Raw genomic sequence first — 17,066 nt, forward strand, 5'->3', positions numbered from 1 at the left:
ATTAAATTGCGAGCGAGATATATGATATTAATCCATAATCAATCTTAGTCTAAAGCACTAATTAAGAATACTCAAATTAACCATGTATGTATTTGCTTCGGAATAAATTGTATTCTGTATAAATTGAACACCCGGTATAATATTAATCCATAACTAATCTTAGCCTGAAATTAACAATATTCAAGCTAACTATATGCTTTTATTTCATAATCAATTGTTTTCCGCCTGAATTTGATCAATGAAAACATTTAAAACTAAAAAGAATAAACTAAAGAAAAAAAGGAATTATTACTTTGTTGGCTGTTGCTCTTAAAAGCCAATACTTATTATAATGTATCTGCTAACTTATTTTCTTATTCATCTCCCTTAAAATGCTTAGAATCTTTGAATAAAAGAAAAATATTCTCAAAATCTGATAAGTCACTATCGAGCTCATTTAAAACAAATTTGGAAAACAAAATCATACAAACCAGTTAATTTATCCGACGTATGAAAAAGTTCTTAATGCTTTCTATTAGGTGTCAGAAGTTATCAGGGATACTTTTCCGTTTCATTCGACATAGTGTTGATAAGCTTTCACCAACTAGCCTCAGCACTGATTTTTTTTTTTTTTTTTCTTTTTTTTAAATTTTCAAACTATTTTGCTCTCTTTTCATTCAAACATTAATTTTGTGACCCTTAAAAATACGTTTTTCTACATCATTTTTTACTAAGGTTCTAAAATATTTGTATTACATTAAGGAACGTTCTGTGTATTTAAACGGCTTAGAAACTCTCAAAAAAGCACCGACATGAATAATGAATTTTTATTTCCCAGAAACAAATGCCTACTCTCGGTCATACTTTCGTAAATCCAGTTGTAAAAAAGAAAACAAATGAAAAATAACGCCCCATACATTCTTTTTTATTTTGCTTGAGATTTCTGATAGATGGCTCAAGACTACTTTTGGGAAAGTTTATGGCTGACAAAAAATCCCTTTTCTTCTTTTTTACTGATGCTTGACTTTTTCGAGGATCAAAAAAGTCGGTTTTAAATCTGGAATAAAGAAGGGATCAATGCTGAATCCAAAAAGTTAGGGTGTCTAAATATTAATGTATTTTTTTCTTGGATTTTATAAAAAAAAAGAAGAACTAAGATTTGTTGGATTTTAATACCAATACTTTGCATTGTGGTATCTATTTAATAACATATCATTTTGTGGAAAAAATCGTTTGCTTTATTTCTATTCTTTTAAATTATTCTTTAATGCTATTATCATTTTAAAAAAATATGAAAAAAGCTGAAAAAGAAAACAAATTTAATGTTTTTGAAGATGAACCTGATTTTCCGATTTGATAAGGAGAAAATTACTAAGATTTCTTAGATTTTAAGGCGAATATTTTGCTTTTTGGTGGCTATTTAATAACATATGATTTCGCAAAAAAATCGTTTGCTTTATATCTATTCTTTTAAATCACTCTTTAATGTTAGTATTGCTTAAAAGTTAGAAAAAGAATTATAAAAAATCGATATATTTTTCAAGATGAACTTAATTTTTCGAAATTGAAATTTTTGAAGAATTGCAGCATATTTAGTTTTTTAAGAAATAATTTATAATAATTTTCTAACAAACAGATTATTAATCTGATACTTAAATAACAGTCTGATAATTTTTTTAATAATTTTTTACCATCCCCATTAAATCCTTTGTGAACCATCTTTCAAAAAACAATAGTTTCTAAATCATTCCTTACATGAATCATACTAGTATTCCGAGTAAAAAGTAATTTACACTATTATACTTATATACTTACAATTCGTATTGAAAATTTAAAAAACATCAATAACTTCGCTAGTCATTCATTTACTTATAAGTCTTTTTTAAAACATTAGGAACTAAATCCACGCTTATCGTTAAGCAAACAACTACTAAAACATTTGAGCGTAAAATTATAATTAATTTTTAAATCTCGTTGACGCATAGATGATAAACGTCTAAATAAGAATTTAATTACATGGAATGAATTAAGAAGACATTGATCAAAATTAAAAAACACTTTATCGTTGTGATAAGAGGAACTTTACGTAATCCTACAAGGAACTTTAATTAGAGAAGTCTTCTTTTGAAGTCTTTCTTTTTCTTCTTTCTTAGAAGTTGTATTTTTCTCTTAAAGTTTAGATGGCGATGAAAGTTAATTAATTAATTTTAAGGACTTATAATTTGCATTTCTGCTGATGTCAAAAAACTCTAAAAAATAAGTCTTGTATAAACATTTCCTTCTCATTTACTTTAAATATATTCATCTGCACACTTTTTTAAAGTTTCCTTTCTTAGTTTTTTTATTATTATTACTACCTTTATTAACCATATTTAAAGTATTCTTTAGTTTTATTTTATTATCATTAAATTTTCATTTATTTATTTCCCTGTGTACAACGTGTTATGTTAACAAGTTATACATTCACGGGAATTAGTCCGATAAAGATACAGATTCAAGTATTTTGTATTACGTTTTTAAGAAATATGTTCCAAATTATGGTATGGATTTAGAGATGTAACCGCTACCGTTTATCAATTTAAATGCGATATTTATAAGGAAAAATTTTAAAATTTTAATACATTTGAAAATTACGAAACATTTCATCACAGTCTGAAAAACACTCGAAAATTTTCAACTTATACGATTACAGTTTCATTTCTTCGTTAAATCTCGATATGTTAAATATTGTAGCAGACGATAATGATTTTCATGATTATTATCTTTTGCATTGTATACATTGGCGTGTGTTTAAGTGACAGTCAGTATACATTCTTGAGTAAAATTTTTCATTTTTGAGGAGTGAAACTTTTTTATAAGCAATGTAGTCCATTTAAGTCAAAGTACTTTTCAATACTGAGGACTACTGAATCGTATTGATGCACTTTTACTCTTTTTATAATGGATGGTTATTGGTTATGCTAGGGATAGTGACTATCACATAATTTATTTCCTCATATAAATTTACTTCTCGTCGATCTGTGAAGAAAAAATTGCAGCTTCCAGAGAATCGTAATAAATGTAAGTAGTGAATATTGATTTATATTTGACAGTTATTCAGTAAAAATATATTCTAGTTAAGTACTATTTTTAATTTTAAAAAAATCGCCGAATTTAGCGATGAAAAGCTTAATTTGCAAAACCACTAGAAAACAAATTAAACTGACTGCCATAGCCATGATAATGCTTAAGTATTAGCTTTGCCTTGGGTATAGTTGAATTATGTCCCGACTAGAAAATACCCAGAGCAATAACCATTTGATCAATTAGATACCTGCAAGTGAAAAAAGCTTGTGTATCGATCCTGATTGGCTGTTGAAACGTACCATTTGTTTATGTAAGCAACTATTTAATTATGTTATTTCGTATGTTAGCAACTACGTTATTATATTATTTGTTGTATTAGCAACTATGTTATTATTTTATGTTATTATATTATCAACTATGTATTAGAAACTATGTTATTATGTTTGAATTCTCTTAAATCGCACATTCTATATTTTGCACAAAGAAAGCTTTGTTTATTTATTATTTAACACGAAAATAGGCACGAAGCTCTGCAGAACATTAGCAAACCAATAATGCATCGAAGTTTCTAGATAGTTTCTAGACACAGAACTGAAATGATTTCGGTTATAATTAAAATACATAAATAATTATATTTTAACAAATTTAATATGCGATGCGCGTTGTATTTACGTTAATTAACATGCTAACTTTTATGGTGATACTTGTTCAACCTTAGCCAGCGATATTCAGAATATTAGAATGCTATCTTGTTCATAAACAACCAGCAGGCGCTAGAGTCATAGGTAAGGTGTCTGTGTACCAATGAGCTTCTTCTTCTTAAGTTGCTAGTACCTAAGTGTTGATAAAAAGAAACGAATTTAAAGTGCAATTATTTATACTATTTATTGGGCAGAAAACTATTTAACTATTTACATAAAACATTTTAAATAGTAATAATCACATTTTCAATCGCAACTTAAATATCTTCTTTAATAAAAATTAATTCATTGACATCGAAATAATCAGATTTGAAATGAATGTTGCTTTAATAATGATAAACCTGCTACATATAAAGAGTTAAAATGAAAACCAACATCACTTTTTATTTAATTTAGCCAATCACTTTCTCTGAATAAATTTTCTTAAAATTTTTTTAAGCATTAGGGAATATTGATCTGACATACTATAATACAAGAGTTTATATTTTATGCTTGAATATGAATGTTTCCACAAAAGTTTCATACTCAGAATCAACACTTCAATGTCAACAAAATTATGAATTAAGTTTTAAAAGCGAAAGACTTAAAGCATTGCCATCACCATACCGTTGGTTTCAAAATTGTAAGCTTTTTTTCATTGTCGACAAATAGCTCCAACCAGTGTCGCCCACTTATGCAGTCATTTTAATTATGCCCCTAAACATTTGTTAAATATAATAATTTGAAATGCCTTACCTTGTGTACTGACGATGAATGCTATGTAAAACAATATTTTTTTCAACAGTCTTTAGGTAATAGTATGAAATTTTCCTTGATATCCTATTATTTAAACCTGATCTGGAACCAATTAAAATCTTTTTGAAAATACAGTTTAACTCTTATTGTATTTTAGTAAAACTAAAAAACCATAATAGCAATAGTTTTATTTTAGATAGTGCAGGTAGCTGTGTGAATTTGCAGTTTTGTTGTATGGCACAAATTCGCAACTCTTTGACACTGTCGAAGATTTCAAAACGAACTTATATGCCACGCTAAGAGTCATTCTTTGCATGTTGCTGCGCATCATTCCATACTTGCACAGCGTAATCAGCATGAAATCGCACGGCGAACGTACTGCCTAAAGTAGTTTCTCAGCTTCTATTACAGTTCTCTTTAAACATGAGGAATATTGTACTATTCTTATTGATTGATTGATTGATTGATGCACATGCATATGCAACTCGAGTGTAAAACAAAGAATTGCTTTTAAGCCAGTGTCAAATTGAAGATCGGTTGGTACAATTTGGAAAAAGGACAGCTTAAAAATGTATCCAGGGTTATGGCGGATTCGAACTCACTACACAGCGTTTAGCGAAATGGCAAAATTACTCAACCAGGGATGCTCCTGCTCTCTGCTAATCAAAAACTGAAGACAGAACTCTTTAGTAATTATAGTATTTTGTTTTACTGAACCCTTGGACTTCTGATAAGTGAAGGTAGCTTTGTGAATTTGCTTTTGTTAGTTTTTAAAGTTTATTTTAACTTAAGTACATCAAACAATTTTCAATTTCATAAGATTCAATAGAAAAGTTAAAATAGAGATGGAATTATTTTAAAGTCCAATTGTCTTAGCACAGAACAGTTATTATTTTTTTACAGATCGTGTATACGAAACACAAAATTATACAATGATAGCACATATGACTCACTGTCTATTCAAAAATCTTCCTCTAGAAGCGTAAAGAGAAAATTTAGTTTATCTCTCTATTGATAAAATAAAATAAACTTTAAAACTGCGATCGTGAATAATTTTACATTTGTCAGATCTAAAATGGAAAAAGAAAGAGTGCAAGAGAAAGTGGGATAAAATGTCAATAATAGAAGTTTATTACAAGAAAATGTTATGCATACATTTATATTTAGATATGGAAAAAATATTAATGCATTCTTTTTTTTTAGTCATCTAGAAAAATGTAATTTTTAGAATTTCATTTTTATTTTGTGCCTGTTAAATTTCTTTCTTCAGAAAAGTTTTCAATTTTGATTGATCTCGAATTCTGTTTTTAATCTTCAAGAACTGATTTAAACATGCATTATTATCAACTTGCATTGCATCAACTTACATCAACATTTCAAACTTGCAATGTAATCGTTGTACATACGTAGTACTCTAGGGGAGCTTTTAAAATGCTATAGCAAGTAGGAAAGTGGTCAAAATTTTGATTGATAAATTCCCAACGAGTTTACAACATGACAATTTTTGTTATATTATGTAGCTGCCAGGAAATTATTGTTTCTCGAATTAATGAAACGTGCGTTCTTCGATAAATATTTGAGTTTTTCAGCTTGACAAAAAGTAGTTGAAATTTCGATTGCAAGATTCCACTCTTAACGGCACCAATAAGAGTTGATAAAAATGCTATATCAAATAATAATTAAGTAATTGTATGACGTATAAAGATGTATTCTACTTAATTGAAATATTTTTGTACCTCATATTTTCTACATATCACAAGAATTTTAAAAACAATTTGTTATCAAACTTGGAAACCCAGCCTAATTAGATACATGAGAATATTGCATATTTCGTATACATAACATTAATTATTTTAAAAAAAGTGAACATTTCAATAAATAAATATTCTATTGATAACTATTTTATGAAACCCAATGCTCTACATATTATAAATTTTAAAATACAATTAGAAATGCATTTATAAAAAATAAACTCCAACTTAATTAACAACATCATCAATAGATTGTATTTGCTATTTTATCCGTATAAGTAACATTTTTAATTACTTCAGAAGTTAAACATATAATCTCAAAACTAACATTTTAAAAAATCAATGAGCTACTGATAACAATCTTCAGCGTATGACAAGATACGAAAAATCCTTACAAAAAAGTTATCAAAGTTGAAACTCTTATCAAATTAACTCCGTCATAAATATTGTATTTCTTGTGTTGTTCATTATCATATTATTAATTACTTCAAGAGTGTAAATATATAATCTGAAATTTGCGTTTTACAAAATCAATATTCTACTACTTGAGTCTTTAATAAAACTTCAATTTATCTCTGTCCAAAATATCTACTTAATTTGCATAGAAACCTCTTTAGGTTTAGAGAAGCGCTGGTATGAAAGCTTCTATTCTAAATATTTCTTTGGCATAGTTTCAAATCCTTTGAGCTAAAGTTTTAAACCTCTGTTTGTATTTAATTAGCTTTCCTTTTAAGAATATTCTCTTAATAATACGTGTAATTAACTATGTTTCGTAATTCAGTTCATGATTTCAAAACTCGTAATTTATAACATTTAATTTAATCTATAGTAGTTAACATTACTTGAGGAGCAATGGGCAAAAGTTTTAAAATAATAATCTCAGCGATTTAACTATTTTGTTTGCAAGTAATGTTTAAAAAAATTTTAAGAGTTAAAATAAGGGAATTTAAATTCTAAGAAACAATGATTGTTTGAGTTTAAAGCTAAGTTTTTTGCATATAACTCATTACTCTGAAACAAAAGCTTAATCTTATACCAAAAAAGCATAGTATTTTTTCATCCTTAACTAATATAAATAACGATACTTATAATATATTGTCTGACCATAGATATCCGGACACTAGCCTAAAGCATCATTTTTATGGCTTGGCACGGATTCCATAGTTCCTGTGGTTTGTAAAAGGAACATTAAGATGTATATGATCAATCTGGAAAATGCAGCTCTCGAAACTTTATAAAAATAATTTGGCTGAAGCCCATTTTTTCCTAAAAGGACAATAGCTCCCTTCACTTATCAAGAATTGAACAGCTGTGAGTTGACGGGATGCGTGGTCAAAAACTAGACTGACTTTCTCAGAGTCTCGATCTAAGCCCCATTGACCATTTCTTGGATAAATTAGAGCGCAGATTATGTAGTTAGCCGAAGTGACCATAATCATTGGTAAAACTCTCTGCAGTTGTGATGGACGCCTGGAAGTCAATTCCCATTGCCATTGCCACCTATCAAAATCTAGAGGAAAATCTCCTCGGATATAGCGAAGTCATAACACATTATCTATCCAAAGGTATCCGACACCCACCTGAAGCATCATGGTGTGAGGGTGTTTTATTTGATTTAGCCAGGGTTTCTTAATTCTTGTGGTTGGTAACAGGATCTCTGAAATGTATGCTGACATTCTGAGAAATGCTGTTTTCCCAACTTTATTTCAATATTATGGGGAAAGCCAATTTCTCTTCCAACAAGAAAACTACTCCAATCACTGATCGAGAGCCGCGATGGCTCAGGGGATAGAGCGTTCGCCTTCCAATGAGGTGAACCGGGGTTCGATCCCAGAGATGGCTGGTCGATACGAATTCCACATCCAGATTGCACCAACCACAGTGCTAACGTGAAATATCCTCAGTGGTAGACGGATCATGGGTTAGAGTCCCCTTTCCGTCAGGCTAACCATCAGGTTCTCGGGGTGTTTCTCTCCATGTAACGCAAATAGGGGTTAGTTCCATCAAAAAGTCCTCTACGAAGGCAATTTTCTCCCAGTACTTGATTCAGGAGTTCCCTTGTCTTCGGGATCGGGTTCAAAATTACAAGGCTACGGAATTGAACATTAGTAGTCGTAAGCCCAATAATTAGGTCGGCTGTTCAACGACGGTTGCAAAATAAAATAAAATCACTAATCGAGATCTGAGCAGACTGAACTTGACGAAATGTATGTTCAAGAACTGGATTGGCTTTCTCAGAGCTTCAATCTCGGTTCTCTTAGGAAAATCTTTAGGATCAATTCTTAAACGTACGACATCTTTGGAAAACATAGCCGAACAAAGTGACTCTCCTCATTGGCAGAACTCACTTCAATTATGATGAACGTCTGGAAGTCAATTCTTGTGGCCAACTATTAAAAGTTAGTGAAAAGTCACCCAGACATATTCAAACTGACGTCATCGGCCAGCTGAATCAGTTCACTGAGTGTCTGGATATTTTTGTCCAGATAGCCTATTTAAAAACAATAAAAATATAAGATGTTTCATTTTATCAATCAATCTTACTTTTTCGTGTTTTAAACGCTTTTTTTCAAAAATGTGCCAAATTTAGTAAAATCCATGTAAATAATTAATATTTCCTTTTTACTTTTAGCACATTTCAACAAAATTAGATAACAGTTAATTTAAAAATTTCTAGTAATTAAATCTACATTAAAACCATTAGACAATAAATAATTACATTGCCCACCCCAGGGCTGGGATAGCCTGGTTGGTAGGGCACTCGGCCCATGCCCAAGAAGTCGTGGGTTCGATCCCTGCTGGTCGAAGACATGGTGTGTACTAAATGGTGACTGGTGCACGTTAAATCTGTCGAAATTCGAAGCCCCCCATGTTCCCATAACAAATCAGTGCCTCTGGGGTTACTGACTTGGAGATTGATTGTTCTCTGATTCAGTTCAAAATTACGATCTGTGGATGAGTGAATGGATGTATGAATGGGTCCACTCTATAAACGGGTGTGGCAAAAGTCGAATTTTTGGCCATAGATGGCGGCACTGGACAACAGGAACAATCGCCCCCCTCTTTGCCTTAATAGCATACGTCCACAACATTTCCACCCCACAAGGTTTACTTTTCCTTAAATTAGAAAAAAAAAAAATTTTTAATCTCGTTACATGTAATGAAATTAAAAGTACTCGATCAGAAAGAAAATTAAAAGCAAAATTTAAGAGTTGTCTTAAATTTCGATCGTTATAACAAAGTTTATTCATAATGTGTAAAAATATTGAAGTATTTTAAAAGAAAAAGAAAGAAACTTTGGCATAACTTCTTTGCGAACACAGAAATGAGATATCGATATTCAAGTGACATCATTTCTGGTTTTGACATTGATCTTTTTCTGTGCAAGACTTTAATATTTCTTTTGAGTTCCATGATCCTTTAAAAGTCAAGCTCGCGAAGAAAAAAATACTTTTTTGTCAACCATAAACTTACGAGGTGTGATCCCAGTCCATCTATCAGAAATGTCAGCGATGTAAATGGGTTATTTCTCTCTTTATGTGCCCTTTCACAACTGGATTTACAGAAATGAGGTTAGAAAATACCCTTTCCTGTCTTGAAATCCTAATTTTAAATTCAAATCGTCTCTCGCAAAAGATTTGAAAACCAAGACTGGAATATCTTGGGCTGAAAAAGATCATTTATGATTTTGCTTTTCAAAGCTTTGGTGGAATTATTGATATATGCAAATAAAAAATGTTCGAATGCGAGAAATATTTATGAAGGGTGATAAGGAATTGTTCTTGAATATTTTTAAGATCGAAATTTAGATTTGAGTGCAATTTCAGTTCTTTTAAATATAAGAGTTTGCTGTCTCTCTCTCTCTCTCTCTCTCTCTCTCTCTCTCTCTCTCTCTCTCTACGATAAATGAGTTCTGAGGTTGTTCTTAAACAAGCTTAAAATATGCATTACTATAAATAAATTAAAATATTGGAATTGATGCATCGCATTTTAATAAAATTTCCCCAATTAACTCTAAAAATCCTTTTATTTATTTATTTATTTAATTTTTTTTTTCTTTTGAAATTTAATAACTCATTTTTGTGTCTGTTAAAAGGAAATCTTGCAATCAATCCTTTCCGTCTGGCTAGAATGCTCTTATTCTAATTTAGCTTCATACTCGATGTACAATGCAGTTTTCTGACTAATATAAGCAAATTTAAGAGTCATTATATCGTCAAATTAAATTTATCATCAATCAAAATTTCGACCATTTAAAGGTTAGCTTGAAGAGTTGAATTTTAGAATAGATTGAAATGCTACCCTGGATTACAATGCAAGTTCTCATCATTTTTTGAATGTTCCAAGCTACATTTAGTGCGATACCACTGCCAAATTTAGTCATACCCTTTTAAGAATAAGCCCATGTCCGAGAGTTCGTGGGTTCGAACCCCGCCGGCCGATGACTCCCCGTGTAGTTGGTGACTGATGCACGTTAAATCTGTCGAATCTCAAAGTCCTCCATGTTCCCATAACAAATGAATACCTCTGGGGGTACTGGATTGGAGACCGATCGTTCTCTCATTCAGGTCAAAATTACGATCTGTGGATGAATGAATGGATGTATGAATGGGTCCGCCTTATAAAACAGGTGTGACGTATGATGTGGCAGAAGTCGAATTCTTGGCCATAGATGGCGCCACTGAGAAACAAGAATCGCACACTCTGCCTTAAATTCGCTCGGTTTCACCACGCAGGCTTGCCCGTGTGACAAGTGGCATTAGAACCAACCAACCAAGAATAGCAAGGACTTGAAAAGTATATCAGAAGTTGCTTGCTGCTGAATGAGAGGATTCTGATGATGCAGCACATTTTTTAGTAGTTTTTTGATCGTTAAAAATAAAACTTATCGTCATAATATTTGCAGTTTGAGTTATACCATCAAAAAAAATTTGTTTAGCTACGGTGCCCGACCTGTAGCTACTCTTCTTTGATTTTTAATCATTATTAGCATTTGATTATTAGCACTAGATTTTAATAACACGTTTTGAATCTTCATATGACCATTTGAAAAATTATCATGAATAAATATTTTTATTAGTTTCCGACTAGGTAAAGTGATTAAATTTCAACTCAAGTTTTATGTCTGACAAAAATTAAAGTTTCAATAGTTTTTTAGCCGCTACAAAAAAAATAATAACTGTCACCAAGAAGATTTCACAATCAATCAATCGAAATTCTTACCTTTTTCCAACTAGCGAAATAGCTGAACTTGCAACTGCATCTCGATGCTTGGTTGCAATTCGAGTTTCAATCGTTCGAGAATAATTTATCGTCATGTAGACAAATTGAAGTCAAGTTACCGTTAATAGAAATTTCGACCAGATTGAGTGATTACATCTTAATCAGAGTTCGTGTGCGATAATTGGGTCTCTGTGTTCTGTATATGAAGCAATTTTATTGTTTCCCGAGATCTGCAGACAAAACTCATTGCCCTGTTATCGTGAACCTGTTACCGTATTTGTGACATTGAGTCACCAAATCTTAATTTTTCTGTTGGGATTGTGACCTAGAAATTAGGCCGACACCCCTGAACCCTCTACTGTGACGCCTCACTGTCTGCCGACCTTTACGCCTTTGACCTTCGGCGGCCTTTGATGTCAACACATGTTTTTAGTTACTGTACGGTCGCCGTTAGTGTTTAATTATGCTTAAATTTAAGGGGTTAGTCAACTCACTTCAATTCTCTCCTTAAGCAATTTTAGTGTCATTTTTTTAGGGAGTTTAACTTCCACTTCCGGTCGTTTATATAAATACCGCCCATTTTTGGGAGCGGGTAGCATTCGATATTTTGATCCTTTCATAATCTACGATCCTTTAACAGGGATTTTTAATTTTCACCCCCTCCCTCTCTTTGAGAGACGGAGTTTATTTTTGTTTAAATACATGGCGGTCATATTTCTCCGACCCACCTGTGGATGCCTTTTACGGGCTGTGATTGTTTGTTTTTCCCTCGCCATGAACTAAGTGGCTGTTCGATACTCTGATTTTTCTCAGTCACCTCGCTCGCGTAGTGAGCGTTTATTTTGCTTCGTTTTTCTCTCTGTTTGAGGGACGGAACTTCACTCCTTTCTTAATGGCGTAACACCTGCCCGCCGACTCCTCAAGGATGCAGTTTTTCGACAAGAACGAAAATCAATCACCATCTTAAATTTTTTGGATCGCCTTTCCAGAAGCGACATGTTTATTTGTCGACTGCTACTACTGCCAGCCGCCACTGATGCTACTACTAATAGATGAAAAAATGATCCCCAGAAATCTTATCTGCCATTGTTAAAATATATGCCTTGTGACCCTAACTGGACATGCTTGTGATTCTGCTGCCCCAACGATTTTATTGAAAAGAAGTGATCCACATTAATAAACTACCAAAAATCTGAACTCTGGACTTTTCCTTGTGTCTTTTTAAAATTATTGCAGCTAAGCCAAATTTGTTTGATGTCTCCTTTTCTCCAGTGGAGTGACATGAAATTAAATTCATTACCTGCAACTGGAAAATCATTCAATGATGTTGTACAATATAGAAAGAAAAGCATTTATTTGTTAAATACGTCAATCTAAAGTGATAAAATGGCAAAAAAATTCTGTCTGTGACTTGCAAATAATTCAATAATCAATATTTTTTTTATAGAAAATTCAAAAGTATACGATATTATCATTTGATAATAATGCTTCAGCAATAATTTAATTTCCCAAGATTTAAAAAGAAATTAAACAAATAATTAAAAGCCTATCATTTTTAAAATATAATTAAATTAGAGAGACTTAAAGTTTGGGGAATCATAAATTAGATTCTGCCATCTAGAAAAGGTAATTAGCATTTTAAAAACAATAAAGGGAATACAAATTTGGATAGTATTTCAATTTCTATACCCCCAAAGATATTAAAATTTCGGTTATATAACATTCTTAATTTGCATACGAGACAAAAGCAACCTCAGGAAAAATTGATTAGACAATTTTTGGAAAAGTTATTCCATGAAATCTAATTAAAATTGTTTTCATTCCGAAAAAGTAATTCCTTCTATCCTACTTAGAGATTTATTAATAATAGAAGTCAAATAAATTTGTTTAGAAATGTTTGTGCATGTTTTCTTTTTCTAATTTCTCAGAGTCGAACCTTTGGCAATCCAAACCACTTTCCTCCAAATTCCTCTATTAACTGAAGTTAATTCTAAAAATGTTGTTTTTTCACACTCTTGGTTTTTTTTCTTGTTTCTTTGTTTAAGTTAGTGATTGCCTTGTGATAATTTATCGCCACAATACTCGAAACCTGTTCTCCTATTCATTGAATACGGTGTATAAATTCTAAGGAATTTCATTTTAGACAATAATATATTAAAAAGGTTTTAATTAAGCACAGATCGGTGGTTCAAATTAATTAACAAAACATATTATTTTAAAAACAAAACAAACTTTAATAGATTATGGTGTGAAGATACGAAGATAGTCAGTATTATAAGGGCTGACATTTCCCCTTCAACATTCATCTAATCAAATCAAAATTATAATGACACACAAAGAAAAATATGTAATTAAATTAATGGGAGAGCGCCATCTCGTGGCATTCCGCGACACTCCCCACCAAATATAAATAATTTAAAATTTACAAAATAGTAAACAATTTACCAGACTTGACATTTCAGCTTCTCTGGATATATAAAATAATCATTCATTAAAAAAAGTACAACATAAGAAAGAATTACAAATATATTAAAAAGTTCCACACACACAAAAAAATTTTTTCAATTACTAATTTCCATATTATATAAAAACTGAATAGGCCTTCTAATAATTCCAGTTCGAGTTTTTATTGAACAAGAACGGACCTTGCCATCCCTTCCATGAAAAACTTCAGTTATTCTGCCCAATGACCACATGTTTCTAGGATAAAGTTCCTCGTGAATTAGCACTATGTCATTAGGTTTAAACTCTTTTACATTCGAGACCTTTTGGCTCGTGTTAGCTGGTCTTAAATTTAACAAGTAACCTTTTCGCCAACATTTCCAAAAATGATTCAACAGATTCTGTTGATGTTTAAATTTTTTTCACAATTGATTCTCTCGATCCCAATAGATCGACCTTAGAAATTCTGGTAGGAGGGAGGGATAGCAAGCGTTTACCTACTAAAAAATGAGCTGGAGTGAGTGGAGATGGTTCTGAGGGGTCAGTATATAAATAAGTGATGGGTCTGGAATTCATCATGGCTTCTATCTCGACAAACACTGTTTCGAGTTCGACGAGAGAGAGCGATGATCGACCAACAATTTTTCTGAGCGTAATTTTGATAGTTTTTATCATCCTCTCCCAGAATCCTCCCCACCATGCTCCACGCTCAACAATAAATTTCCACTGAATGTTGTGAGCAGAAAATAAGTTTTTAACAGATGGATCTGAAATACATTTCCATAATTTTTGAAGTTCAGTATCTGCTCGTTTGAATGATTTTCCATTATCAGAATATATTGTTGAACATAATCCTCGACGAGATATAAATCGCCGAAAGGCTAACAGGAATGATTCTGTGTTCAGGGAATGTACAAGTTCTAAATGTACAGCGCGTGTGACGGCGCAGGTGAACAAAAGCAAATAATGTTTATTCTTGTTTTCGTTGGAAAAAAAGGGACCTGCATAGTCACATCCCGTTATAGCAAACGGTGGTGATTCCAGAATGCGATCTGGAGGAAATGGAGCCACATCTTGTTCTCCATGACGAGCACTATATCTCTTGCAAATGATACATCTACCAAGTAGAGATTTGATTCTTCGTCTCCCTTTTATGATCCAAAATTTTTCCCGCACTTGAGTTAGTGTTGAGTCTACTCCCGAGTGCAAGACCTGTTCATGGGCATTGAGAATCACCAGTTCTGCATAACGACACTTGGACGGTAGTATCCATGGATGTTTAGTGGATTCTAAGCAGTCAGCAAATTGTATCCTGCCTCTTAGTCGCAAGAGACCATCTTCATCGAGTTCTGGATACAATGAGTAAATATTCGATGTTTTGTCCATAGCTCTTTGATGAGTCAAATCTGAAATTTCTTTATGAAAATAGTTCATTTGAGTATTTTTTACCCAAAACCTTTCAGCAGTCTTTTATTCAAAAGCAGTCAATGGTCCATGATATTTTTCAGACGAAGGATTGGAATTATGGACAAATCTGTGCACCCATGCTGTTATACGATGGACTTTACTTAACTCGCTATATTTATTTAAATCAAGTAATTGGTGAGAGTTCTGCAAATTATCTTCACCTGTAGCAGTTTGAAACACATTGAGGTGTTTTCTCATTTCATTGTTTACCAATTGTTCGTCAGGCACAACAATTGACCCTTTGGGCCACGATATTTCATTCTCGAGAAGCCAACTTGGCCCGTTTTGCCACAACGAACTGTTGAAAATTGTTTCCGCTCGTTCCCCTCTAGACAAAAGGTCAGCGGGGTTTTCACTGCCACTACAATGATGCCACTGATTGGGATCGCAAATGTTTTTAATTTCCGCTACGCGGTTGGCAACAAACGGCTTCCATACATTCGGAGATTTCCTTATCCAACATAACGTGATCATAGAGTCACACCAAAAATGTATATTGTCACATAGCTTAGGGAGAATGGATTTAAGATACTTTGCCAATTTGGCTGCAGCAACAGCTCCCATTAACTCACATCTAGGAAGAGACAGCGATTTTAGAGGAGCGACCCTGCCTTTTGCCATTATAAAGCTAGTTTTAATTTCTCCAGTTTCATCTATATATCGAAAATAAGCTACGGCTCCGAACGCTCTGGGGGTGGCATCGCAAAATATATGTGCAGTCAGTTGTGTATAATTGGTGCTCTGGAAGAATTTCCTCGGAAATTCTGGATTTTTCAAATATTTGGTTTCAGAGCACCACTCCATCCATCTTTTATTTAAATCAGGAGGAAAGATTGTATCCCAGTCTAAACCTAACAGCCAGGAGTCTTGTAGTATGATTTTAACTCTAACAATGAAAGGTTGTAAGTAGCCAACAGGATCAAATATTTTAGCTACTGATCTTAACACAGTTCTTTTCGTCTTACCTTCACTAATTTCAATTGATTCCTTAAGAGAATCAAAATTTAGTTTGACTAAGTCATTTTTGGGATCCCGTATCATGCCCAAAAATTTAGTTTCTTTATCAAAATCATCTGACCTCTAATTTTTGCCATTATCCATTTCTTATTTAATTCCTCTGAATTTGTTTTCAATTTCCTTAAATTCATACCCGCATCCTCAAAAATATTTACTGCATCTACAGACAATCGGTATGCATCCTCTACAGTTTTTCCTCCATGATAAAGATCATCTACATAAAGGGACGAATTAAGCATTTCAAAACATTCAGGTTTTTCCCTCTTATATTTTTTGATATGATATTTAATCGTAGCTGCTAAAATAAAGGGACTAATTACTGTACCGAATGGGGCCCTGCACATGCGCAGAATACTGTTAGATTCATTATTATCCCCAAACCAAGGAAACTAAAATAATCTCTATCCTCCTCAGCAATCCCAATTTTTAGAAAAGCTTTTTCCAAATCTCCACAAAAGCTCACCTCTGGTTCGCGAAATTTTAAAATTACATCAAGAACTTTAGGGTTCAAATTTGGGCCAGTTTCGAGACATTCATTTAAAGATTTATAATTTTCCTGTTTCGAGGAGCAATCGAAAACGATTCTGCATTGTGAAGTCTCACTTTTTTCGGGCAAAACTTCCCTGTGCGGCATAAAATACTGCGAAGCATTAATGTCACTTGTACATTTTTCAACTATATCTTC

General features: G+C 32.3%; 2 protein-coding genes across 2 annotated transcripts; both read right to left on the reverse strand.

Annotated features, from left to right (window-relative positions):
• Positions 1–14,308: 14,308 nt before the first annotated feature.
• LOC107447283 (uncharacterized) lies at positions 14,309–15,331 on the reverse strand. The gene has a single exon (XM_016062159.2). The coding sequence runs from the start codon at positions 15,329–15,331 to the stop codon at positions 14,309–14,311; it is 1,023 nt and encodes a 340-aa protein (XP_015917645.2).
• A 36-nt stretch (positions 15,332–15,367) lies between these two features.
• Positions 15,368–16,405, reverse strand: LOC139425805 (uncharacterized). The gene has a single exon (XM_071181763.1). The coding sequence runs from the start codon at positions 16,403–16,405 to the stop codon at positions 15,368–15,370; it is 1,038 nt and encodes a 345-aa protein (XP_071037864.1).
• Between the last annotated feature and the right edge of the window lie 661 nt (positions 16,406–17,066).

Source organism: Parasteatoda tepidariorum, chromosome 6 (assembly GCF_043381705.1).
Source record: "Parasteatoda tepidariorum isolate YZ-2023 chromosome 6, CAS_Ptep_4.0, whole genome shotgun sequence".
In the NCBI taxonomy this organism is placed as follows: Eukaryota; Metazoa; Arthropoda; class Arachnida; order Araneae; family Theridiidae; genus Parasteatoda; species Parasteatoda tepidariorum.